The sequence below is a fragment of the Podarcis erhardii genome (genome assembly GCF_964252035.2).
Source record: "Podarcis erhardii genome assembly, chromosome: 9".
Classification (NCBI taxonomy): Eukaryota; Metazoa; Chordata; class Lepidosauria; order Squamata; family Lacertidae; genus Podarcis; species Podarcis erhardii.
In genome coordinates this window covers 5,388,062-5,414,823 of record NC_138512.1, presented here as the reverse complement: position 1 = coordinate 5,414,823, position 26,762 = coordinate 5,388,062, and the positions used below count along the sequence as shown (strand labels likewise).

General features: G+C 46.9%; 1 protein-coding gene and 1 long non-coding RNA gene across 2 annotated transcripts in view; one reads left to right on the top strand and one right to left on the bottom strand.

Annotated features, from left to right (window-relative positions):
- Positions 1 to 1,786: 1,786 nt before the first annotated feature.
- HTRA3 (HtrA serine peptidase 3) overlaps positions 1,787 to 26,762 on the bottom strand; it is a gene marked incomplete at its 5' end in the record, with an annotated part of 31,753 nt that continues 6,777 nt past the window's right edge. The window contains 8 exons of the mRNA XM_081877535.1: positions 1,787 to 2,361; positions 2,860 to 2,955; positions 6,611 to 6,659; positions 12,632 to 12,746; positions 13,897 to 13,929; positions 15,394 to 15,588; positions 17,282 to 17,504; positions 19,948 to 20,047. Coding sequence (XP_081733661.1) covers positions 2,196 to 2,361; positions 2,860 to 2,955; positions 6,611 to 6,659; positions 12,632 to 12,746; positions 13,897 to 13,929; positions 15,394 to 15,588; positions 17,282 to 17,504; positions 19,948 to 20,047 — 977 coding nt within the window. The 3' untranslated portion in view covers positions 1,787 to 2,195. The remainder of the gene's footprint in view (positions 2,362 to 2,859; positions 2,956 to 6,610; positions 6,660 to 12,631; positions 12,747 to 13,896; positions 13,930 to 15,393; positions 15,589 to 17,281; positions 17,505 to 19,947; positions 20,048 to 26,762) is intronic.
- On the top strand, positions 6,671 to 12,520 carry LOC309349790. Its single transcript, XR_014160191.1, has 2 exons — positions 6,671 to 6,944; positions 7,879 to 12,520. It is a non-coding gene; the product is annotated as an uncharacterized lncRNA (long non-coding RNA).

Sequence of the window (26,762 nt, the reverse complement as noted above, 5' to 3'; positions counted from 1 at the left end):
GCATAGGAATTCATTCATTTTTTTTCCGTTCAAAATATAGCCGGGCCCACCACATGGTCTGAGGGACAGTGGACCAGGCCACTGCTGAAAAAGGTTGAGGACCCCTGCTCTGGTACTTAGAAATAGCTTTGTGGCCTGCAGGCTTCTGGCAGGCTAGATAGCAGTTTTGTGCATTAGATTGAGGGTGTGACAAGGTCCTTTCCACTTAGTTCCCTCTCAGTAGAGCCTAAATAATTGTTAATAAAATTAATCTATTCCTCTCTTCAGGGGTTGGATTGGATGCATCCCTTCCAGCTCTACAATTCTTTTTATTAATTGTTTATTTATTTTATTATTATTACTACTACTACAAATACTACTATTTATTAAATCTGTATACTGCCCTTCCTCCAAAGATCACAGGGCAGTTCATGACATAAAAGTACAAGATGAGAACACAAAAAGAAGAAAATAAGATCCAAAACAAAAACAAACCAATAACCTCCCTTTCCACAAACACATTTAGAAAGACAGAGACTGTCAATTAGCCAAAGTCCTGGTTAAGGAGAAACATTTTTGCTGGTGCCTAAATTTCTATGATTCTATTATTTTTCTTGGGGAAATGTTCATAGAACATTTTGCTGCGCAACAGACACTTAAGTGAACAGTAGTGACAGATGTGCATTCTTCTTTTCACCCTTCCCTCTAGTGAATCCAGAACAGAGATACTATATAGAATTATTTATTAATTTGTTGAATGAATATCCTGCCCTTCGTCCCAAAGGACACCAGCTCCAGCTAACATTACAAGTACTATACTCCTCTTTGGCAATGGCTTAAGCTTAAACGTGAGTGTCAGGGGCTCAGGAGCAGAGGCACAGGGAAGAGAGGAAATGGAGAGCGAAGGGGAAGAATCTGAGGGCAGCGTAGGGGAATATGACAGTGGCCCGAGAGATTCCATGAGCTTCTCCAGCGAATCAGAAGATTCACAGAAGGGGGCGCTGGTGGCCAGGGCAAGGGGGGTCCCAAGGGGGACACTCCAGAAGCAAGGGGCCAGCGGGGACTCCCAGAGCAGCAGTTGGAGATCAGGACCAGCTTCCCCACCAGAGCGTAGTGGGGGGGAAGAGTCCCAGGTATCGGGGCCAGCGTCTCCCCCAGCAGGGAGAGAAGATGAGTCAGGGCTGACCACGCCTCCATCGGAGAGTCAGGGAACGGAGGGGAGGCCAGGTCCAGCTAGCCTCCCGGAAGAGGGAAGCAGTGACAGAAGCAGTGTAACGGTCAGGAGGAAGGTCACTGGGTTGGCGCGAGCGCCAAGTTCAAATGTACAGGTGCGCGGGACAGCAGAGAACCCGGATTGGGAACCAGGTCCTAAAGCCCGCCAGAGGCAGGGGGAGGAGTCAGGGGACTCAGCGTCAGAAGAGTCCAGAAAGGGGAATGCCCCAGCGGACAGGAGGACCCAGAGGAGGAAAGAGCAGAGGAAGAGGTGGAGCAGGGCTAGAGTCTTAAACTGGTGTCAGAGGGGAGGAGATTCAGACGGAGCCACGGCGGTCTAGGGTTTAAGACGTAGAGCTGCGCGCCACGGCTTTGAAATAGAGACTGAACTTCAATAAAGACTTTTGTATATAACAACGACCTGGCGTTGGTCCTCTGTGAGCTGGGACCTTGGGCAGCTCTGACAGTGAGTGATATAGCCCTAGTTGTCATAGCACAGCACTTCTATTGAGGGCTCAGGTGGGCTGTTGTATAGTGCTTCTGTTCAAAGCAATAGTACTAGGAAATAATAGCTAAACAGAATTAAAGAGAAAACTTTTCAGTTGTGTAAACTTTAATCTTTGTACAGTAGAACATACAGTACTTGTCATAAGTATACAATTTGTACAATAATGCTTTTTTAATACAATGAAAAAAAATCATTTTAAAAACCCTGGAAAATTGTGCACTTTCTCAAAGTTTTAGCATTGTTTTGCTTTTATATCAGGCAATAATTCTATAAGAATCATTTTTCTACATTTCACTGCTTTCATATACAACAGTCGTACACTATATGAAATTCAATATGCAGAACTACCAAAAGGAACTTTTCTTGTAGTAGTGAGGTTGTTGACTGTCAGGTACAGCCCCGGCTCAGGCAGTTATGTCAATCATTGTAAAGGAGGTATCGGATATTCCAGAATAAATGAGTTTAATTGTGTTGCAATGATCTTCCTCAGTTTGTTTTACATAAGCACTTCAGGTTCTATGTTAAACAACAAGTCATCGTTTCCCCTTCTAACTTCAAGTAGTAGAGGTGATTCATTCATTACTGCATCTTGCAGGTCAGCAGAAGTCTCCAATGGACGCCCATTCACCTTAACAACGATATCTCCATCCTTAATCCCACCTCTGTGATGGCAAAAGAGAAACAGTTATAAGATAAAGTCTATCCTTAATTTTTTTTTTAAAAACACAGATTTATTTATTAAAACATTTTGACCTCCCCTAAACGCTCCCAAAGCAGCTTACAATGTGTTGTTATTGTTGTTGTTGTTAACAATAACCCACCCTTCAGCCTAAGGTCCCAGGGTGGGTTACAGCATTAAAAACAATTATTAGAACAAAAAACAGAACAAAAAACAAAAATAAGCACAGATATTACAGAATTCTCCTACATGATTTGAAATCTAATACAGCTGAGACTTTAAGAAAAATACTTAAAAATGAAATATCACTGGATATACAACTCCAGAAAAGGAAAGTAGGGCTCTCATTACAAGTTTTTTTAGTCGGTTAAAAAATAAAAATCAGTCAACACAAGTTGAACCTTGAATCTAATTGTGCCTCTGAGTTTATGCTGGATTTAGCATGTTTTAAGCAACTGCTTCTGGATTGTGACCAATATACCTCTGAGATGGAGAATTTGGAACAACTTCATGCACATAAATTCCACTACTGACATCTGGAAAATCTGGATCATCGAGCTTAAGTTCTTCCACTAGTCTATAAAAAAAGAAAAGAAAAGAAGCACAAATATTACCAAAATTGAATCATTGTATTAGTATTGCTGCTGCAGCTTTTGAAGAATTCAGAATTTCTACCTCCATGAATTAACATTTTAAAACAACTTTGCAGTATTGTGTTAAATGAAACTTGTAAGACACAGGCTGTTTATGTGGCCTCTTGGTGAGAGGCAAGGTGGATGAGCAGTTTTTCCTGAAAAACGGTTGTAACATTCAGCTTCTGGGAACAGATGTAGTACCCCAGGGGGAGGGAAACTCATGGAGGAAGGGGCAGGCGGGCTGTGCTGCACAGCTCCTCTGGTTCTTTGGAAGGAAGGGTTGAGAAAAGCTGACTGGGTGTCTGAAAGATTAGGAGCACTATTTCTTCTCAAAGTGGGAAAGGATGAGGATGAGCCCACCCCTCCCCACTCCCATCTCTGGATATTTTGGGTTGTATCCAACAAAGCTGCCCCATTAGTGCATGAACTTCCAGCTGAGCAATGGGACTTTCTCTCCTCTGATGCTCAAATCTGCATCATAGGGTTGGGGGGAAGTTCTCTGAACAGATATGGGGGCTGGGGGACTATGCATGGGGAGAGGAGAGGGGGAGGAAGTCCTGGAGTGCAGGCAGAAGTCTGACGGGCCAACTTTGTTGACTATAAACCTCTGGGGTTGAGGAAAGTGAGCCTTTCTCTGCTGCCATTAAAGCAAACTGGGTGGACAATAAAATGACTTATTCGTGTTTTGTATCAGAATGAGGCCACCAGCCATGAGGCTTCCGGGCATGTGCTGCTCAAGCGATTCCCACTGTGTAGCCTGGGCAGCATCAACTTGTGTGCAGAGAGGTAAAGCCACTTCAGCATTAAGAAGAGACTGCTGCCTAAGTCATCCTTCAGAGAATGTATTTTTCACTCTGCCCACCCACATAAACAAGGAACGGGGGCCCTTTCTTGCTGCCTGGCAGAGGAAGGGCAGTGAGGCGAGAGTATTGCAGAGAAATCAGGGTGGCACCCAGAGGTCACCTTGCCAAGGGACCCCTCAGACTTGGCAGTGCTGCTGGCTGGCATTCCTTTTTGGAGTCTGCTGTTATAAGCTGTTTCTCATCAGCTGCTGGGCCTTGAGGGGCCTGTGAAGAGCCCAGGAGTCTCAGGGAATTGGGGAACATCCTAACAGGGTGTTCGGGGAGTTCCAAAGATTCTGCTGCTGCCAATGCCTCCCTGCAGCTGCGTAAGAACTTCTTGCCAATTTTGTTTAATTTAAAAAAAAATGTGTTTTGCTTCTCTTAGCAACCCAAAGTTATCCCCAAAGCCTCTACACCACCGAAGATCACAGCTTCCTTGTGGAGGAATCGCTGCAAGCCCTTCTTATCACAGTACACAGCTCACACGTAATCTTGCCTGAGAAACTATTTCCACAAATAAGCTGGCTGTTGGATCAGCTGAACCCAATTCTCTGTTCCAATGTGTTGTCTCCCAACAGTTTTTTTTTTAATTTTATTTTACAAAATGCAGTTGCAGAGACTGTGATCTAAAATGGACTATGAGCCTACAGTTCTTTTCTGCCAAAAAACCACTCCCCTCCCAGCTGGTTCTGCCCTGAGACAAGCAGCTTTTGGGGTGTGTACTATTGTTTTGTTTTTAATCAGGGAAACCTGAGTGGTCAAGGATTAAGAAGTCTCTTATCCTCTGCGCTTATCTTCCACTTGAGATGGCACCCTTAATTTTGGAAAGGAAAAATACTGGGGGCAAACTACATGTCATGTGAACTTCGGTCCTTAGTCATTATAAACTTAGGAGTGTCTCTAAGAAAACATAAAATCACAGCCTAGCTACAAAGACCCATGCACACGTGTAAGGCATTCACATGCATAAGCTGCCTTCTGCAGACACTGTGGATGTGCATCCACACCCTCGTTCAAGTAGTCCAAGGTTATTGTCTGTGGTAAGGTGCTTTGCCTCAGGTGAGCTTCTTGTGGCCACCCCCTTCAACAAGGCAGCAGCAGCTTCTCCTCTTCCTGACTGAGATAGGAGGCAGCAGCTGCTGCTGCAGTCTGTAAGATGTGATCCATGAGAAGCAGTCAAGGACAACATTCCTTGAAATGCTAGAGAAGACATAAAAGGGAATGTTTGGTCCAGCTAGTCAAAACTCCCTGTTCCTCCTGGCTGGAGCATCCTTCTTTTTGCATGTGATAGAAGGTGGGCGTGACCTACCGTATTTTTCGCCCTATAGGACACACTTTTTCCCCTGCAAAAATGGGGCGAATGCAGGCTTTCGCTGAAGCCTGGAGAGCGAGAGGCATCCTCGCTCTCCAGGCTTCAGGCAGATGTCCGCAAGCCTTGCGAGCCCGCGGGAATTCCCGCCAGGCTCGCAAGGCTTGCGGATAGCAGCCTGTTCTAGGGGCTGGGGAAATAATTTTTTAAAATTTATTCCCCCCCCAAAAAACCAAGGTGCGCCCTATGGGCCAGTGCGCCCTATAGGGCGAAAAATACGGTAACTTGTCCAGGTAACAAAGGGACGAGTCACACAGCACACCTCCCTCTTTTTGACTTCCTTCTTCGTTTGACCAGCTTTTAGCTAGGAATGCTCTGCTAGCTTCGCAGCTAGCAGAAGCACTGGGATTATTCCCCCATATGGGGTAGATGCACATGTACATATTTGTAACTAAGTCTGCCTTCAGGAATCCAACTGTGAACTGATGTAAGTAAACTTCTTTTATTGACTTTGAATAAGATTGTGGTGTCTTTATTCTTTTAAAAGGGATTCAAGGGAACTTAACTAGGAATGTACAATTCAATCTGAGACAGACAGAATTGTATAATAGTGAGAGGCTCACACGAGCCTGCAACCAGCTATCTGTTCTGCTTGTAAAAAGGGGAATGTAACTCTGCTAAGTAAAGGAACTTGCTAGCGCAAGTTAGGAAGGATATTAATAAACAATATATCCTCTCCTGTCACCCTGAACATTCCCACACAGATGTTCCTCACTGCTTGCCAAAATGAGCAGTTAGGCAGAGCAGAGAGGAGCAGCTGCGGTCCATACTTGCTCTGCTGTGGCACCTCCTTACCACCTTCATCACTTGCACCCTCAGATGTACAGGAGATGAACTTTACCTGTCCTCTCCCTCTGGACAGATGTGAGGATGAGACCTGTGGTCCAATCCCCACTGCTGCCAGCATCTCCCAGTACCTGGTACTGCTGCTGCTCACTCACCTCTCCTGCCTGTCTACTTAGGCTGTCAGTTGGTGGCACAACACAACAGCAGGCTTTCCTATTCTGGGCAGTAGCTGCAAAAGAGAGGCTATCCGTGCCAGCAGGGGTGCAGTGCCACTGGGGGAGGGAGGGCAGCTGCCCAGATGCTCCTCTTTCTACACAGCAGGTCAGGGGGTGGCGCCAATGGGCCTTCCTGAGGCATTATGGCATTGGTCATTGCCTGAAAATGCTGACCCCAGATGCCAGCAATGCTTCTTTTTGATGTGTATGAGAATGCTCATCTGGTCCACCCGTTGTTACACATGATTCGCAGCCCCTGGCTACGACTGGATTTGGGCCCGGGGTTACAATTCTGCACATGGGAGATGGGCTTATATCAAGTGGAATTATATACATGAATGCAGCTCTGGGTGTTCTGTAGTTCAGTACACCAAGAGAGACTTACGCAGGTGTTATTGTCAGCATCCTTATTCCAATAAACCTTTTTTTCATATCTGGAATAAAAATGAAAACCTAGTTAGCTTTTTTAAAACGTTCCAAAGCACAAAGTAACATAAAACACTACAGAATTACATAAAAGCCTCTACACGGCATATAAAATAACCAAGGTTTGTGCCATAGGCCATCTCTTTAAGACAGTTGGGTTTCTCAGCAACATACTGTAAATTTTATTTATTTTTTAAAGTATTTCTATGCCGCTGTATAATGAAATAAAAGAACAGTGTATACCGTCAAAACATTAAAACCAATGCAGATAATCATTAAAATGCCCGGCTACTGTATTTTTTTCTCCATAAGATGCACCTGACCATAAGACACATCTAGTTTTTAGAAGGGGAATGCAAGAAAAAAAATATTTTTAAAGGGAGCGCTGAGCAGAGCCTGTATGCATCCCAAGCTCTGCTCAGCGCTCCCTTCACGAGCCGCGTGGAGCATGTATGTGGCGCTTGCAGGCTTTTCCCTAGTAGGGAGAAGGGCAGCCCTCACTGACAGGCTGCCCTTCTCCCTCCTCAGGGAAAAAGCCCCCAAGAGCCGCACACATGTTTCACATGGCTAGTGAAAGGGAGTGCGGCTCTTGGGGGCTTTTCCGGGAGGTGGGGGAAGGGACTGAGGGGCTGCCCTCTGTCCCTTCCCCCATCTCCCAAAAAAGCCAGCAAGAGCCGTGCGCTCTTTAAAGGGAGCACGGCTCCTGTGGGCTTTTCTACGAGGAGGGAGAAGGGACTGACACAGCCAGTCAGTCCCTTCTCCCTCCTCAGGAATAGCCCCCAAGAGCCGCGCAGAGCATGCGTGTGGCTCTTTTCCCACCTGCCTCCCACCTGCATTTGCTCCGTAAGACGCACACACATTTCCCCTTACTGTTTAGGAGGGGGAAAGTGTGTCATATGGAGCAAAAAATACGGTACAGTGGTACCTCGCAAGACGAATGCCTCGCAAGACAAAAAACGCGCAAGATGAAAGAATTTTCCGTTTTTTGAGTCGTTCCGCAAGACGAATTTCCCTATGGGCTTGCTTCGCAAGACGAAATGTCTTGCGAGTTCTTGCAAGTTTGTTTCCTTTTTCTTAAAGCCGCTAAGCCGCTAATAGCCACTAAGCCGCTAATAGCCGCTAAGCCGCTAATAGCTGTGCTTCACAAGACGAAAAAAACGCAAGACGAAGAGACTCGCAGAACGGATTAATTTCGTCTTGCAAGGCACCACTGTAATTTAAAAAAAGTTTAAAAGGAAACAGCTGCCATGCCCTGTCAACATAAGAAGGTCTTCACAGAAATGTCCCCAATGGCCAGGGTTGGTTCAGCTCAAGTGCCAGCCCTTCCAGGGCTCAGGTGTGCTACATAATGGGGCTGAGAAAAAGACCTAGGGCTGGCATTTCCTCCCTCAGGCAGCATCTTAAGGGCTCTGCCATAAGGGAAGGAGGGCAGAGAAGTCCACGTTTGTGTGTATGTGTGTGTGGCAGCACAAACCAATCTCCACAGGCAGCAGTTCAAGCCAATTCATAACATCAGGTTGTTAGGAAAGCTTACGGAAAGGCCAGACAATCTGCCAAGTTTCTAAACTATGTGGCAGCTTCCTATTTTTAGACCTTACGACTTACAAAGTTTATATACATGATCTATTTCGCCTAAGGTAAAACCTGTCTCCAAAGTGCTTTCTTGGAAGGGCAAGCAGTTCTATATCTGCAGCAGTTCTCAAACCTTTATTTCTCTGTATGACCTCAGAGCAGGGAAGGTGCCCTGTCCCCAACACAAGGGGATGACTGGCAGTGAGGCTTTGTTTAAACTTTGTTTTAAAAACAGCCACGGGGCCCTGCAAATTAGGCGGGGAGCACAGTGCTGAGAGGAGTGTCAATACTCTCCACCTTTTTCTGGTACAAGAACCCTCTCTGGCTGCTACTTCCCCCACCAGGAAACCTGTGACATGATAGAGCAGGCTTTACACTGAGAAAAGGGCCTCCTGTTCCCTGGTGCCAATGCCATATGGGGGACTCACTGTTTAAAGAGAGACGGAAATGGACGGAAGAGCAAATGTCTTTATGTGGTTTGGCCCTAAAACGAGGGCTGTTTCCATGTGGAGGTGTTTTCTCACACAGTGGGTACCTCAGGTCTGAATTTTCCACATGCACATTGGTGCAAGGGTTCCACACCAAAAAGCAGATTTAATTTTCTGCCTTTTGATTCCTAAGCCAATGTTTCCCATTCACACTAGTGGGTGGGCGTTGAGAGGATATATGCATGTGCTGAGTGCTTGTCCTCTCCTCACAAATAGTACTTGCCCACCTTCCATTCCCATTTTGTTAAACTGGGCAGACAGGTGCATCTTTCCTAAAATGAATGCACTTAAACACACACACACACACACACACACACAGTGTGCAAGAGTGAACATTACCAATGCACGATATTTCATAATGGACAAGGTGAAGGGTTGTGAATGGGGGTGGGAGACAGAAGAATTCTCATTCTCTCTCCCCACCCCCCTTTTGTCCGCCTGCTTCCCCCCCTCCTTTCCCTGGCATGGAAACGACAGCTTTCTAAATAACTCATGACGCATATAACTCAAGCATTTTGCAAATATTTAACACCTGCCAACATCCAGTCCTCATATTCTCTCCCCTGAGACTCTGATGAATCAACACCATGCTGCTATTAAGCTTTTTACTAAGTTTAATAGTAAAAAGCTCAATAGCAGCACAAGAGGTATGGGGGATTGTATCCATTACGGGGGGGAAAAAGGTAAAAGGCAAAGGACCCCTGGATGGTTAAGTCCAGTCAAAGGCGACTATGGGCTGAGGCACTCATCTCACTTTTCAGGTCGAGGGAGCCGGTGTTGGTCCACAGACAGCTTTCTGGGTCTTGTGGCCAGCATGATTAAACTGCTTCTGGTGCAACAGGACACCATGCCGGAACCCAGAGCGCACAGAAATGCCATTTACCTTCCTCCTGCAGCATCGACTTGCACTTTGACGTGTTTTCGAACTGCTAGGTGGGCAAGAGCTGGGACAGAGCAACAGGAGCTCACCACCATCGCAGGGATTTGAACTGCCAACCTGATTGGCAAGCCCAAGAGGCTCAGTGGTTTAGACCACAGCAACACCTGCATCCCTGTACCCATTAGTATGGTAGGAGGAAAACTTTCAAGTTGCCTTCTAGGCATTTTTTAAATTGTAAGTCATTTTGAATGGGCACTTGTGCAAAAAAGCAGAGTAGAACATTGTAAATAAAATAAAAAATAAGACTGGCAAGGCTCCTTCCTAATTCTATCATATGTACTTCATATATACACTTAGGGAGCACCACCCAGCTGCAGAATTTGATTCACTTTAATGTCTGCAAAAGAACAAGGCTGAGTATTTTCCCAAAGAACCATCAGCTTTTACTGTTTCTAATTGGGCTTGGCTTTTGGGGGTGAGAATAGCCCCTATAGGTTCTTAAATAGGTTTCATGTTTTCTAACGGGTTGGTTTCAGCATGTGTGTACGTACATACATGTACACACAGAGAGACATATGTGGCCGTAACCAAAACAGCTATTCTGTTAACACAGCAGACTTCTGCTTGCACAGCAGAACTTTCCACTCCTCTCTTCTCCCTGGCAGACTCCCCCATGCACCCTCAAAATCTGCTCCAGAAGCCTGGAGGACCTTTTGGGGCGTATCTGGAGGTGGGCAGGGAGAGGAAGTCTTGGTGGCTAAGAAGGACTCTGCAAGTGCAGCACTGGATGCGACCCATAGTCATTAGTGGATAATCTTGCTCCCAATTACTTCCCATGTTGCTTCTAGAGTAAGCAGCAACAGGCTTTTAATCTATGAGTAAGTAGGAAAAAGGAAATGATGGATTCATGTTTCTGAAACAGTTAAAGCAGCAAGGATCAAAGATGGAGCTGGATAATTAATAGAGGATATTTTGTGGTTTTCCAGTGTTAGGAGTCCAGAAAGGGATTCTTCTTAGCGATTTTTTCATGCCCCTTTCCTGCAACAGCAGGGACTTCTATTATTAGTGGAGAATTACTCTGGTGACTTGTGCTTCAAATAATGATCTAACAAACCTTGCTTCCACTCTCGTAACTACGGCTGGATGAGGAAATGTATGTGCAAATAGATATTTTGCGACCTGTTCCTCCACTGATCCAACAGCTGGGGCCACGCGGAAGGAACAAACTGGATGCTGAGGTTGGGGGGGCGGAGAAGGGGACTTGGTTATAACCATCTGTGCATTGTATTTTTTATTTTATAATTATTAAAATGTGCCCCAGATAGGGACCATAATTACTTTTGCAGCTGGAGGCTGAGTTTTTCCAGAGTTGGTGGAAATAATATCAGAAATTACGTAACAATTAAAAATGCTTCAATTATGTTTAATGCCACACTTTGTATCTAATTCATACTCACAGGCAGATACTGAAATATGAGTAATAACAATTCCAAGAGCAATTAATACTGACATCTTTACGAGCCTCAACACACAGTTCTAGCACTTCATTGTCAATCCAACGTGAGAAGTGAATCGATTCAGTTCAGCGGCAGCAACACAGGAAAAGCTGGCGCAACAGCTTATTGTGCTGTGCCTGTTCTGTGGATAAGCAGCCCCCAGTGCTTTCTGTCTGGCAGCCTGGAGGAGCACTTGCTACTAAAAGCGTGTGAAGAAATGAAGGGGGGTGGGTTAGAAAGGAAGGAAATTAAGGCAGCCAGCTAGGACAGAATGCAGAAAAGTGATATGTAAGATTTGAAAGGAGCTCGGCTCCTTACCATGCCCTAAGCTGCACTAGTAATGTACTAGTCAAATTCACACACGGAAAAATAGTCATCATTGTAGGCTCAACACAGAAGGAGGAAAAGTGAAGTCTGAAAGAGTGAGGGGAAGGGTCCAGTGGGACGGAAAACAGGATAGGGACCACTAGTGAGAAAGGAAGGGGACCCAGCTTCTTTCTCTTCACATAGCAGAGGCTGAAGAGGGGAAGTAGCAGCACTCGTGGTCCCTAAATAGTGGTGGTGCTCAGATGGACTATTAGACCATTTTAATGTCATTTGAGCTGCCAAACTGTTCTGCCAACAGGTGATACAGCCATAACATAAAAGCATATTTATATCAAATAGCACTTGCAATGGGATGCATGTGGAAAAGCACTTGGGCAGGAAAACCGAGAATCAGTTCCAGTATCAAAACGATATATGATCTCGATAACACAATTGTGATAATATGCTATTATAATCATGCATATTGCAGTACATGCACAAACTTCGTGAGTGCAAACAATTTCAGGAGTAGCACAATAACGTCATGCCAACATCCATCTTATCCCTGTAGATATAAAAGACTTTGTTTAAGCATCTTTCATCTGAATAAGAGGCCTCCTTTATTTATTATTATTTAATAATGCTATAAACTATGCCTGGGGCAAACGCTTAGTTATAACTAAACGTTTGCTTTTCCTAAGAGGCTATGCTCTAAAGCAGCAATCCTAAACCTATTTACCTGGAAGTAAGTCCCACCAAGTTTGATAGGACTTGTTTTTTAAGGCATGTGTAGGACTGTTATGTAAGAGTATTGGGCTGCCACATAATATCATCCTGAATAACTGTTAAGGCGGCCTAGGGCATTTCTATCAAAAATAAACTTTTGGTTGCACTAAACCGGAAGTACAATATCTTTCCCTAGTCCAGTGATGGGGAACCTCAGGCTCGGGGCCCGTCCCAAGGCCATAGCACACCTTCCCCAGGCCCTTACCAGCCCTGCTTTGCACCTTCCTTGGGTGTTTTTGCCTGCATGGACCATGCCCCTGAACTCTGACAATGATTCTTGCATCCCTGGGAGGAGGGTGCAGAGGGGTGTGTGAGTGTCCATAGAAAATAGCCTACTGGGGGGGGGGGGGCGGCAAAATTCACATTTGTTGCTCTGCCCATTTTTTGCCTCTGAAAAGTTTTCCCCACCCCCTGCTCTGGTCCAATCCCCAACAAATGCTTTCAAATTTTACCTTTACTTTCTTTGTCAGAATTCTCCGAGAGGAATCGAGCAATGCGATCGGAAGGAATAGCAAAGGAAATTCCTGCAGCAACCTTTAATGTATTGATGCCAATCACTTCTCCATCCTGTTGAAGTAAGATACCAACACATTTCATTTGTTATTTTAAAAGCTTTTGCCTTTAAAAAGAAGTGTATTCCTAACAGGCAGCTTGTGCTTTTATCACAATAGTAAATTAACGAGAATCAGTGTTTTTTCTGACACGGTACTCACTGCTACAGAGTACAACCCCCTTGATCATTTTACCAAGGTAGAATTATAGAGTTGGAAGGGACCCTGAGGGTCATCTAGCCCAACCCCCTGCAATGCAGGAATCTTTTGGCCAACCTGGGGCTCCAATCCAGAACCCTGACATTAAGAATCTCATGCTCTATGCTATCAGTGCCGGCACTTCATTTTTAACCCAAAAAAAGGTCTGATTGTATACGCTTGGCTTTTTGCAACTGTCATGTATCGCCATGGCTTGTGATGCTGGACTGAGTCTTTGGCTTCTGCATTCAGCTCTATGAGCATTCAGCTCTGCCTTGCCCAGTGGACCAGTGGGCTGGGCTTCCACAGCATTTTTGGATGTCACAAAATAGACCCAGGGCACCTGCCACAGCTCAGTGGTGGAGCCTATGCTTTGCATGCCCAGGGCCTCGTGTTCGGTCCCTGGTATCTCTGGTTAAGGAATCCTGCAGAGCAGGGCTGGAAAAGCCCTTTCTGTGCTTGAGAGCTTGGAATGTCGCTGCCATTCACAATAGACTTAAGGACTGTGGGAATTACCCGTATTTTTCGCTCTATAACACGCACCCGACCATAACACGCACGTAGTTTTTAGAGGAGGAAAATCCGTAGGCATGCTACCCGTAGGCATTCCCTCCATAACATGCACAGACATTTCCCCTTACTTTTTAGGAGGAAAAAAGTGAGTGTTATGGTGCAAAAAATACGGTAGGTTAAATTAGAAGAGGAAACAAGGCTGGGTATCATCAATGCGTTGATAGACCTGTTCTTCTCACACTCATGATAGCCCAGTGAACTTCACGGTCAAGTGGAGACTGGAACCCTGGCCTCCCAGGCCACTACATGAAACAACTCCTACGTTATTGGCCAAACTGAGACTATCAAGATGGCAATTTGGGTAACTGTCCCTTTTTGGGGGAAAAAACTATTCAATCTGATAAATGAAAGCCGACAGATGCTTATCAAGCTCCTTTAAAGTAATCTGTCCTTACCAAGTTTACCAGAGGTCCTCCTGAGTTTCCGTACTGCAAAACAATATCAGAAAACGTTATGGCTACTTTCAGGAAGTGAACATCATATTTCAATGAGGCATACTTTATCAGGCAGCAATTCTGTATTTTCTGCCCCACAAAAGCTGCTGTGTGCACCTTAGACTCATTTTCTTCACAGGGAGGTCACTTCAGTGCTGCTAATGCAGCGGTTTAACTTCACCGCTAAAGGGTGCACTCCATTGTCTCTTGAGACAGACAGATGCCAACAACAACAATATGCATGCACCATATGCAGACATAAAGACACACGTTCATTCCCTTGCACAAGTTGCAAATTTCAGTAAGACGGCAGTTCAGCTAAAATTACTGGGACAGCTAGGAAAACACAAATGTGTGAGGCCAATCTTAGCGCTTTCTGCATCTACATCTCTATAAGGCACCTCAGCTTTTTGCCTCACTGGAGAATGACAGACATGCCTGATGTGGGCGGACACAGAGTAGCTCTCCCACTCCCATCTTTCTCTGAGCTTACACTTGCCTGGCCTGTCACGCATGGGCTGTGTGAGTCACTGGAAAGACCAGGAGCAACCAGAGAAAATGAAGGTTCTCAAGCCATCAGTATAGCCAAAAAGACCCCCTACCTCTGCACTACAGGGTCACAGCCTGATCTAAGATAGGTCGCAACAGCAGCGCTACCACCACACAAATAAGTGGTAAAAATTAAGTTATGGGATCACCAAGTGCATTTTGGGGTAAAAGGTGGGCTCCAGGTCTGAAAAGGTTAACGGCTGTTGGTCTATAGCACCCCTTTCAGGGGCTCTGACTGAGTCTGAGATGCCACGCTGCTGCTGGGAGTGGTCAAGGTTAAGGTAGCCCTGCTGATCAGGAAATAGGACTAGAGTCCTCCTTCTGCAAAGAACATAAGCCGAAACATTAAAATAATGAGCCAATGCAAAACAATTTGCTAAGTTCTACAAGTTGCTTTTACTTAAGAAACAAGGACAGAGGTTAAACAATGATTCATCAACACCAGAAAAATAGAAAACATTAATCAGCCTTTGTTATTTCATAAATACAGACCACTTTCACAGTTTCTTTGAAATACAGGCAGCTGCCATTTTAGGCATGTTCAGTGTGAATGACTGTGCACACAGGCATTGTTCCCAACCCGAAGCCACCCCAAAAGTTACAAAAATGTCACAAAAAAGAGTAGAACTGGGTATTTGCAGGCTTTTCCAGTGGTGTTTCAAATATATGCAATTTCACTTCAACATGTCATGCCTGGGAACGTAACTCCTGCGTAAATTGGGAGTTGCCTGTAGTCAAAAGATGTATTGAATGTACTGGACTGCTGTAAATTGGATAAACTGTAAACTGTGATGTTATTGGAAAACCTTCCAATACTATGTTCTTTCTCAGTAGTTGGACTGATTAAAAATCATCACCTCTGGTCCTTCATAGATTTTGAGATTTCCTGAAATCAGAGGATTTACTTACATTGATGATAGCATCTGTCTGAACATAATCCATGTCAGAATCTTTCAAGCCAAGCTCTTTGCCATCCCGCTGGGCTGTACTGACAATCCCTGTTGTCACTGTGTTCTGCAAAGCAAAGGGACTCCCAATGGCCACAACAAATTCACCAGGCCTCAGATCCCCAGACAGGCCCATGGCGAGGAAAGGCAACTTTTTCTAGGAGATAAAGACAGTGGTTGCATTTGAGCAGAGGAAAGCAAACCATAGCATTCCCAGAAATTTTTTTAGTAATGTATCAGAACTAGCGACAGGGTAGAACTATGAAGAACTATGAAGCTCATGGGGTGACTTTGGACTAAGTCTGCACTACTCAAGGCAAGCTACTGGGTTCCCAGGAGCCAAGCCCCGTGGCCTTATGCTCTGCACCACCCATACTGTGTGACTGCCACAAGCTTTGCAGATCAATCTCTGCTTTTCAACTAATCCTGACATCTGACTGACAACTCTGTAAACTGACCCCAAGGACCAGGGCCTCAGGAACCACCAGGCCCCAGCTTGAGCTCACTGCAGAGGACCCCCCCATCTTGGCTAAGCTCGATCTCCTTTCCCAGCAACCGTTGCTTTTGGAACTTGGCCTTATGCCCGCCTTGAACACTCCAAGATCTTGAGATGTATCAGTGCAGAAATGTTAGTAAAATTTACATACAGCCCCACAAGAAAACTGCATAAAGACCACCAGCGCACCAACGTTCTGTTTTCAGTCCAATTCTCAACGTTTAAACTAGAAATGCCACTGAAAATAATAACTCCCAGGTTCATATTATGAATTGTGGCTGCTGCCCTCACAAACAAGATGAACATTATAACCCCCACCCCAGTTTCCCCATGGCTCAGATTTTAATCAAGCCAGGGAAGAACTCAATTGCACTCTCTTACCCACCATGAAGGTGAGGAGAAATCTCTCTTCTTCCTTCTCCACTACACCTGTACTCCTCCCTGCACTGCTCTGTTGATCCCAAAGACTGTTGGGGAATATTGTTTGCAGTGCTCCTGACATCTCAACAGAGGCTTATGGGTGGGGTGAGCAGATGCCATTGTACTCCCAATCAGGGATGGGAATTAATTCCAACTCATTTGGAATAATTTATGCTATTTACCAATCTTTTGAAGGGAGTTTCTCAGCTTTTTCCAAGCCGCTTCATGAAGTAATGGCAAGCGGTGATGGTAAATCTATCATGAATTTAAACATTACTTCTTTGTGTCTTTCATAATGAACAGCACTGGAGTTTAGAAATCAATCCGGGTCTCCCTTTTCCTCTTGCTTCCAACATCTTGTCAGGAAATACAGTCACTGTACCATCTATGATTTATGTTTTAGGCGTTTCGGAGTGCACATTCATCTACAAATCTGTTCTCAATCTAAATCGCTTGAAAGGAACTTGGCAAAATGTAAGAAATTTCCAGTTGTGGAATGTTTCACTTGTGATGCATTTCATGCCTATTAAGATAAGATCCAAGAGGAGAAGCACCCTCTACCTCAATGCACTTTAACCCTGCTAAAATCACTACCTTCTTAGGGAAAAACTAGTTGTCACAAGAGACACAAACGCAGCTCTTTCCTGAGCAACTATTCTGATTTGTTTCCTGTCCTTGAACGGTTATCTGACACTTTTCCTGCCTTTCCCCATCACTCTCTAACAAAAAGTGTGGGTGTTTATTAAAAGAGGATTTGTTGCACCAGACTACTTTAATCCACTGTATTCGTGAAAACCGCAATTTCAGGTATGTGACTGAATCCTTACCATAAAACAGTGAGAGTCTAAAGGCAACTATGGAGCGTCAGCAGCCTCAGGTTTCAATGCAAAGAGCACTCGTCAAATATTGGGCACACTTCCTTTGCCCTACTTACCCGTGGATTAATCTTTATCGTCGCTATATCAGATTTCTTATCAATGTCTTTGATTGTTGCATCATATGTGTCTCCATTCTGCAGCTGGATTTTCAATTGTTGTCGCCCGGTGACTGTGGAGCTGCTTGACACCACGTGGGCATTGGTTACAATTAAACCTGCATCTGACACAATAAACCCAGATCCACTGGAAAGAGGAACATTCCGGCCAAACAGAGGATGCCTGAAAAAAATGCCACCTCTTAATCAATGAACCTCACCGAGAAAAAAATAAGCCGGCCACAACCGTGATCTGCACCCTTTTCCCAGAAACAAAAAGAGGGCAGTGCCTCTTCTCCAGAGAAATGGCTGGGATGACAGAGCTGCACTACAGACAGCCTTCAGGAGCAACCCATCTTTAAGCATCTACCTGCAACAGCAGCTACAGCTTATATGTCCAAACAAAAGTCAGCCATAATCAGGTACCATATTTTTCGCCCTATAGGGCGCACCGGCCCATAGGGCGTACCTAGTTTTTTTGGGGGGGGGATAAAGAAAAGAAAAAAAATTCCCCCGCAGGCGCGGGGCTGGGGCGGGAGAAGCCCGAGGTTCCCCCGACCCCAGCCCCCAGAACAGGCTGCTATCTGCAAGCCTAGGGAGCCCAGCGGGAACTCTCACGGGCTCCCAAGGCTTGCGGATAGCTTCCTGAAGCCTGGAGAGCGAGAGGGGTCGGTGCGCACCAACCCCTCTCGCTCTCCAGGCTTCAGGGAAAGCCTGCATTCGCCCCATAGGACGCACACACATTTCCCCTTCATTTTTGGAGGGGGGAAAGTGTGTCCTATAGGGCAAAAAATATGGTAATTCCCAATTCCTTTTTCTTCTCAGTTGCCCATATCCCAAGGCCAAAGTACACATGATGTGGGAGATCTGTGGTTTTACCTGATCCTGTTTTATTGTTATGTATTATATTGGGGGGGGGGTGTTAATGCTTGTTTTACCAGCCACTTTATCTGAGTGAAGATCTCACAATGCTCTTTTACTTTTGTAAAAACACCTTCAAGGGGTTCCCAATTTGAATTGAGGGTAAAGTCTGGGGGTTGAGGTTGGTTAATTCCTCACCCCTGTACCCTCTCTGGTTGGTATTAGCTACTGAGAAGAAAACATGCAAGTACAATGAGAAAATGCATGGTTTTCTTCCCTCCATGGCTAAAGGCGACATTGGGGGGGGGGGGGCTGTTGAGTGACTTGCATTGGAGAACTGATTTGGAGGGGAAATGGGTTAAACAACCCTCAACTCTGTGGGATCATCTGCCCGCTTTCAGGAAAATAAAAAGAAATTGGGTGATTCAGTCCCAGAACTCATGTGTCACGTTGTGTTGTTTGGCCCTGCAACTTAAGACAAATTCATGAGTACTGCAGAAGCAAAATGGCTGCCTGGAAGATTCCCAAGGAGAGAAGGCTGTGGACTCAAAAAGGCTGTAGGATGACAGGATACAATTGCCAGGGTTGCTCTTGTGCCTCAGGCTCGCTTAGTGTAATGAATTTTAATACCAATTATATCTAGTGGCAGCTCCTACCTAAGGAAATTGAGGTTGATTTTGAATCTTCTTTACAAAAATATCAGTGCTCTGACATCCACATTTTAAAATGAGACACTTTTCTGCTATTCTCCCTTTTTGTAAATTCACCCTCAGGTTAAACAGTAAAAGCTCACAGTGAGTACAGTGAACGTTCCCCCATTTCCTCTGCCAACAGGTTTCCTGAGGTACAAGAGGCAGAGCTAAAGTCGCCACAAGTAAGTTGATCTAATGGGCACTACAAACAGATGGTGGGTGATTAAATGCACTAAAACAGTAACCACTCAATACTGGAAAGATTTTCTATGGAAAATGCTCAGTTACTATTTATTGTGCAACTCCACCCATTGTTGTTGCCATCTACCCTTGCTGGTAAAATCCAGGCTTTCAGCATTCTGTTTGTCACCTGTGAGTCCATACTTGTGCACATTGTATACATATTTTTATCTTGGAACCTTCTCCAGAAAACCCATGTTTCTTCATCCACTCCTTGGTTCTGCCTCGGCCACTTCTGCTGAGTGTCTGTGCCTCCAGCTCCATCCAATTGGCTAGCCGGGCCTGAGCATGCAGCACAATTTGTGTGTGTGTTGCTGACAGCATTCTGCTCTAAATCGGACATCCTGGACATGTGCAAAATCCACCTCAACAGAACGGTTGAATGAGCACAAAGTAAAGAGAAGGAAATCAAAAGAAATCTAGGAAATCTACCATAAGCCCGCCCCTGCCCCCAGCCACCGGCAGTCAAATCCCCAATGGTGGCAAAATAGTGTTGCGCTTTCCTGTTGTCATCAAAACTAGGTACCGTATTTTTTGCTCTATAAGACTCACTTTTTCCCTCCTAAAAAGTAAGGGGAAATGTGTGTGCGTCTTATGGAGCGAACGCAGGCTGCGCAGCTATCCCAGAAGCCAGAACAGCAAGAGGGATTGCTGCTTTCACTGTGCAGCGATCCCTCTTGCTGTTCTGGCTTCTGATATTCAGAATAGTTTTTTCTTGTTTTCCTCCTCCAAAAACTAGGTGCGTCTTGTGGTCTGGTGCGTCTTATAGAGCGAAAAATACGGTATGTACTTGCACAGCATTTTTACTTTTAATCATAAATGCCAGCAGCTTACCTTAAGAAAAGTTCTATATGTACAACTGCTGGTGCAATCTTCTCCACCACATCTGCAATGAAGTTAAACTTATACCTTGGGCTGTTTGGCTGTTGATGATCTATACTAGCAAAGATAAAGGGAAGTGTTATTAAGAAATTAGAAATCAATAGGGATTTTGCTTATTTCTACATAATAGGAATGCCTATTACGCCCCTGCCCCAGCCCCGCCCCATTTTTGGGCCACTTCCAGATCTGTGGTGATGAGCATGTGGGCGGTCAGCCATCAATCTGATGTGTGTAAAATGGTCACGTCCTGTATTTTATTTTGTCTCAGCTCTTCAGAATCAAGCAAATAATAATTTTTAATTTAAGGTGTGAAAAAACAAAATAGCAATATAAATGTAAAGATATTTTCCTCACCCCCACCCCCCGGAAGCTTTTTGGTTAGTTTCTCAGAGAAACAAAAATTGTCCCTGTATTTTGTTTGTTTGTCATTCTGCATGAGGACATCATCATTACAGGAAATGTAAAAATTGTAATTAGAAATAAATAAGTTCCCAGAAGTACTTGGTGGGGGAGGAATATTATTTTCTTTTAAAATGCTATGTTTTTGTTTTGCTTCTCTACAGGAGCACATCAAATACTCCAACATTAGGAAGGAGTTTTAAGCTTTTTTTAAAAAAATTGTTTATTCTGGACTAGTGGTTCATTTTTTTAACAGTTTAACATCTCATTTCCTCAGACGACATGAGTCATAATTATTATTTTATTCCATGCTGAACCTGTTGTGCTGAAAGTTGCTTTAAAAAAAATATCTTCAAAGAAAATAAATGAAGGAAGCAGATTCTGAAGGGGATGGACAAATTCCATTGGCAACATTTCAAAAAGTTTTCTTCACTTGCCAGAGGTCAACTTTATAACTTTCTGCTCAAGTTCGATTTTAGAATTTATATTAACATTTAAATTTCTTATTTATTAATAAGTATATGCTGCCCCCTGCTTTGGGCTTTGACTCTCAGTAAGTATATACTTCAAGCTCCTATGTGTGTTTTCCCATCACCTTTTAATTTCCCAACACCCATTTCCTTTCTATGTATATTTACTGTGATTCCAAATCCTCCATCGAAGTTATTCCTCATTAAACAAACAAAAAAGGCCTTTTATACATTCAGCCACCATTCATACTTCTACACCCTGCCAGGCACACCAGAGGGGTTTAAAGTGCATGTGAGCAACACAACTTTGATTTTCCCGGGTGTGCTTTTGTGCACCATGAGCATTCAATTGAACTCTCAAGGTTCTAGTGAGATGAGCTGCATTTATTTGCACCCTGTGGTGTTGTCCTCTCCCCTCAGTTGGTATTTCCCCACCCACCACAACTTCTGGAAACCTGAGGTCAATTGTGGACATATTTGTTTAACTGTGCACACAGCCAATTCTTTTCCATTTTTGAAATACAAGTTTTCCATTATACCAGACTTGCACAAAGGACCACCTATCCCCATATGAACTAATCCAGACCTGGCGAAAATCATTTGAGGCCCTTCTTCATGTGCCTCCAACACATGAGGCCCAGAGGGTGGCAACAAGGGAATGGGTCTTTTCTGCAGTGGCTCCCTGTTTGTGAAATGCTCTCCCCAGGGAGGTTCGTTGGCACCTTCACTACATATTTTTAGGCACCAGGCAAAAACAATCCTCATTTGGTCTACCTGTTCACATCCAGAGGTACCACTGTAAGCCTATCATTTGCTCTTAACCATGTTCCATCTTCAGTGTACCAGTTTCTGGGCATCACAAATGGGGAGAATGTGGTTGCACTTAGGTCCCAAGAATATAAGAAGAGCCTGCCGGATTGAGCCAATGGCCTGTCTAGTCCAGCATCCTGTTTTTGCCATGACCAATCAGACACCCAAAAGCAGCACCTGAGCACAACAGCGCATTCCCCACCTGTGAGTGGGCTTTCCATCAGAATTTCAACCACCCTGTGATCTTGGGTTGAAAGGCAGCTGTCAGAGCTGCCTCTAGGTCCCAGCTCACAGAGGACCAACGCTAGCCAGTAATAACGTATAAAAGTCTTTATTGAAGGTTAGTTTCCATTTCCAAACCGCAGCGTGCAACTCTACGTCTTAGAAGCTAGACCGGCGAAGCTCCATCTGAGTCTCCGCCTCCTAGACACCAGTTTAAGACTCTAGCTTTACTCCACCTCTTCCGTTGTTCTTTCCTCCTCTGGGTCCTTCTGCCCCCTGGGGTTTCCTCCTTTCTGGACTCTTCTGACGCTGACCCCCCTGAGTCTTGCCCCTCCTTCCGGTGGGCTTTAGGACCTGGCTCCCTATCCGGGCTGCCTGCTGTGCCGCTCGCCTGTACATTTGAACTTGGCGTGCGCGCCCAGCCGGTAACTTTCCTCTTGACCGTTTCCCCGCTCTCCGATGGAGGCGTGGTCAATCCTAACTCATCTCCTCTCGCTGGTGGTGAGAACACTGGTCCCGATGCCTGGGACTCCTCCCCCCCACTGCGCTCTGGTGGGGAAGCTGGTCCTGATTTCCAACTGCTGCTCTGGGAGTCCCCGCTGGCCCCTTCCTTCTGGGGTTTCCCCCTTGGCACCCCCCTTGCCCTGGCCATCGGCGCTCCCTTCTGTGAATCTTCCGATTCGCTGGAGAGGCTCATGGAATCCCTCGGACCACTTTCATCTCCTGTGCTTCCCTCGAATTCCTCCCCCTCGCTCTCCATTTCCTCCCTCTCCTGTGCCTCTGCTCCTGAGCCCCTGACATCCATCCCCCCCTCGAAGCCCCCCCTTCCCCCTCTTCAGGTGCGGGTTCTGGGTGCTCCAGTGTTGTGGGAGTGAGTGCAGGATACAGTTCGTCCCCCGTGGCGTGCAGCCAGCCGGATAAGTCCGGGAAGTCCTCAATGGTCTCGTCGACGGCGATCTCCTCTGCTTCCATCTCCTGGGCAGTGTGTTCGAACCCGGGATCTTCCCCCAACTCGCCCATGACCCCCTCTTCCCCTGTCGCCTGGGGTGATGCTGCGTGCAATGGCCCTCTCGGCAGTTCCCTGTGCCACCCCACGTCAGGTTGATCCTCCCACCAATAGGAGCCCCCTGTGCCAAACCCCGAGAGCGATCCCTCTGGAGAGCTAGTCTCTAGCGTCGTGTCCTCAGCTGAAGAGAACCCCTGAAACGTTCTGGCTGAGAGTGTGGGTGTGAAAAGATATTCGTCGAAATAATCTGCCGGCATGGGCCTGTGTGGGAAAAGTGCGTGGAACTCGTCTTTGAGCCATTGCTCCTCCACGGCATAGTCCGGTACCCACCTGTTGGCGCTGACCGGGGTGTCTTCCCTGGCAAGGAGATATTCAATCCCTTCCTCCCCCCATCTCGAGTCTAAAATCGCTGTGGCCTCGTTGAGTGGCTCCCCTCTCGGTGACCCCCCCTTCGTGGGCGCTTCCCTGAGCGGGTCTGGTGCTGTCCCTGGCGCCTGAAACCTGTGAGGTGCCTTGTAGGGCGTGAGCACCGATCTATGAAAGACCGGGTGCATTCTGGATCCCTCCGGGAGTGTCAACCGGAAGGCCACTGGGTTGATCTGTGCCTCGACTTGGTAAGGGCCTATCTGCTTGTGTCCGAGCTTCTTCTTAGCTAACAATCTGGCCGGCACTGCCTGGGCTGCCAACCAGACCCAGTCCCCCACCTGGATGTCCTCCCCAACTCTCCTGTGTCTGTCTGCCTGCATTTTGTACGCGTGTTTTGCTAGCTCTAACTGCCTTCGGAGCTGCTCGTGGACCTCCTGTAACTCTGCTGCCAAGGCCTCTGCTCCCTGCGGCTCCCCCTCCCCCACTTTCTCTAAACCCGGGAAGGTTCTGGGATGCCGCCCATTGTTGGCGAAAAACGGTGTCACCCCCGTGGACATGTGTTTCGTGTTGTTGTAGGCAAACTCGGCCAGTGGTAGGTAGTCCACCCAGGTCGAGGGCTGTTGGTTCGCGTAGCATCTCAGGTACTGCTGCATGATGGCGTTGACCCTCTCCGCTTGCCCGTTGGTCTGCGGGTGTCTTGCCTACGCTAGGCTGACCTTGACGTTCAGGATGCCCATCAGCTTCTGCCAGAAGCTGGAGATAAACTGGCGCCCCCGGTCGGACAGGATAGACCGTGGTAGACCGTGCACCTTGAACACGTGGTCTATGAACAGCTTGGCGGTCTGCTCCGCTGTGGCCACCTTTGCGCAAGGAATGAAGTGGGCCATCTTGGTGAACAAGTCTACTACCATGAGTACTGCTGTTTTGCCCCTCGAGCTGGGCAGATCAGTGACAAAGTCCAGGGCCACCCTCTCCCACGGTTCGAGCGGGGTCTGTAGCGGTTCCAACAGTCCCGCCGGCGGCCTGTGTACTGGCTTGGCCCTTTGACAGGTGTCGCACCTATTGACGTAATCCGCGACTTCTCCCCTCATCTTGGGCCACCAAAAGTCTCTGGCTACTAAGTCCACAGTCTTCTCTTTGCCGAAGTGCCCGGCGCTGGGCGCGTCGTGTAACTGTTGCAGTACTCTCGCGCGGAGGTCGTCTCCCGGCACGTAGAGGGCCCCTTTGCGGATGAGCAGTCCGTCGCGGATCTGGAACTCGTCATCCTTCGCTGTGCCGCGGCGCACCTCCTCCATCTTGGCTTGTGCGAAGGAGTCCGTCTGCAGCGCGCGCCGTACTGCGTCCAGGTCCACCGTGGCTGAGGCGCATGCCCACGCTTTCGGTGCGAAAATGTGTTTGGCCGCCGCCGGTGCCTCTTCCTCGAGATACTGCGGTTTCCTGGATAGCGCATCCGCCATGATGTTGTTGTCTCCCAGGATGTATTCTATCCTGAAGTCGAAATCTGCAAAGAACTCCGCCCAGTGGATGTGTCTCTGGTTCAGGAACCTCGCCGTGCGCCAGTACTCCAAGTTCTTATGGTCCGTGCGGACCTGCACGGTGTGCTTGGCTCCGATGAGGAAGTGCCGCCACGCCTTGAACGCGGCATGAATGGCCAGCAACTCTCTGTCCCAGATGGTGTAGTTCTGCTCCGACTTGCTGAGTTTTCTGGAGTAGAAAGCGCACGGCCTCCAGTCCCCTTGTGGATCTCGCTGCAACAGGACTGCCCCCACGGCTCTGTCTGAGGCATCCGTCTCAACCCTCATGGGTTTGCTGGGGTTTACATGTAGTAGTTGTTCTTCGGACACGAAGAGACGCTTGAGTTTCTGAAAGGACTGCTCCGCCTGCTCCGTCCAGATGAATTTCTTCTTCTTGGAGCTCAGGGTGTCGGTGATGGCCGCCGTCTGCATAGCGAAACCCTTGATAAACTTGCGATAAAAGTTGGCAAAGCCGACAAACTTCTGGACCTCCTTCCGATTGCGCGGGCTTTTCCAGTCCAGCACTGAGCGGACCTTGGCGCTGTCCATGGCGAGTCCCTTGTCTGACAGCTTGTAGCCCAGGAAATCCACCTCCGTCACGTCGAACTGGCACTTCTCCAGTTTGGCGTAAAGCCTGTGCTCTCGTAGTCTCTGCAGGACTTCCTTGACATCCCTCTCGTGGGCCTCCTGCGACTCCGAGAAGATCAGGATGTCGTCCAGGAAGCAGACACACTTCTTGTAGAGGAGACCCGCCAAGACGTGGTGCATGAAGGCTTGAAAACAGTGGGAACCATTTTGTAATCCAAACGGCATAACTCTATATTCATAGGTGCCTAGCGGCATAAACATGGCCGTCTTCCACTCGTCGCCCTCTCGCACGCGTATAAGATTGTACGCTCCGCGTAGATCCAACTTGGTAAAGATGCGACCTTTCCTCACCGTCGCCAGCAGGTCATCGATCTTGGGCATGGGGAAGGCTGTGGGCTTGGTTTTCGAGTTCAAGATTCTGTAATCAACTACCAGCCTCTTTTGGGGCGTGTCCCGCTTCTTCACAAAAAACACGGGACTGCCCCCCACTGCCTTGGATTCCCGGATGAATCCCCGCTGCAAGTTGTGATCTATGAACTCCTTGAGTTCTTGCATTTCATCCTCAGACATGGAATACAGTTTTCCAGTTGGCAGCGTCGCCCCCGGCAGGAGGTCAATCTTGCAGTCGTAGGGCCTGTGGGGAGGTAGCTTGTCCGCCTCCTTCTCGCAGAAGACCTCCAAAAACGCCTTGTACTTGTTGGGTACTGCTTGCACCATGCCTAGCTGTAGCTGTGGAGCATCCTCTTGCCCCTCATCCTCCTGGGTAGGCAGTATGCAATTTGCTGCGCAGTAGGAAGAGCTGAAGGTCAATTGGCGCTGGTACCATGCTAATGCCGGACTGTGCCGGTCCAGCCAGCTCATGCCCAACACTATGGGAGTGTCCGACAGTTGGGTGACGTTGAAGCTGATGATTTCGCGATGATTCCCAATTTGCATCACCATTGGCGGTGTTTGCTGCACCACTTGTCCCCCTAGCAACTCCCTGCCGTCCACTGTCACCACTTTCAACGGCATCGTGGCAGGCAGGAGCGCTATGCTATGTCGAGTGACGAAATCCACTCCTATAAAGTCTGCATTGCTGCCAGAGTCAATGGTGATAGGGATTTCCATGGTGAGTCCAGTGGGCAGCTGAAGCGATGCGGTGAGTTGCACCACTGGTTTGGGTGGGAGGGGGTCTGTGGGCTGTAAGATCCCTGGGGACTGCTTCACTGACTCGTCTGGCTGGGCCCCAGTGCTTCTGATTCCAGCCAGACATCGTCGTTTCCCTGCTGTGGTTCACACTGCTGAACTATTTCCGTAACTGTCGCTGAGGCTGCAGTGTGCTTGCAAATCCTCTGGGGACACTCTTTCGCCATGTGCTGAGCACTGTCGCAGATGTAACACTTCCTGTTC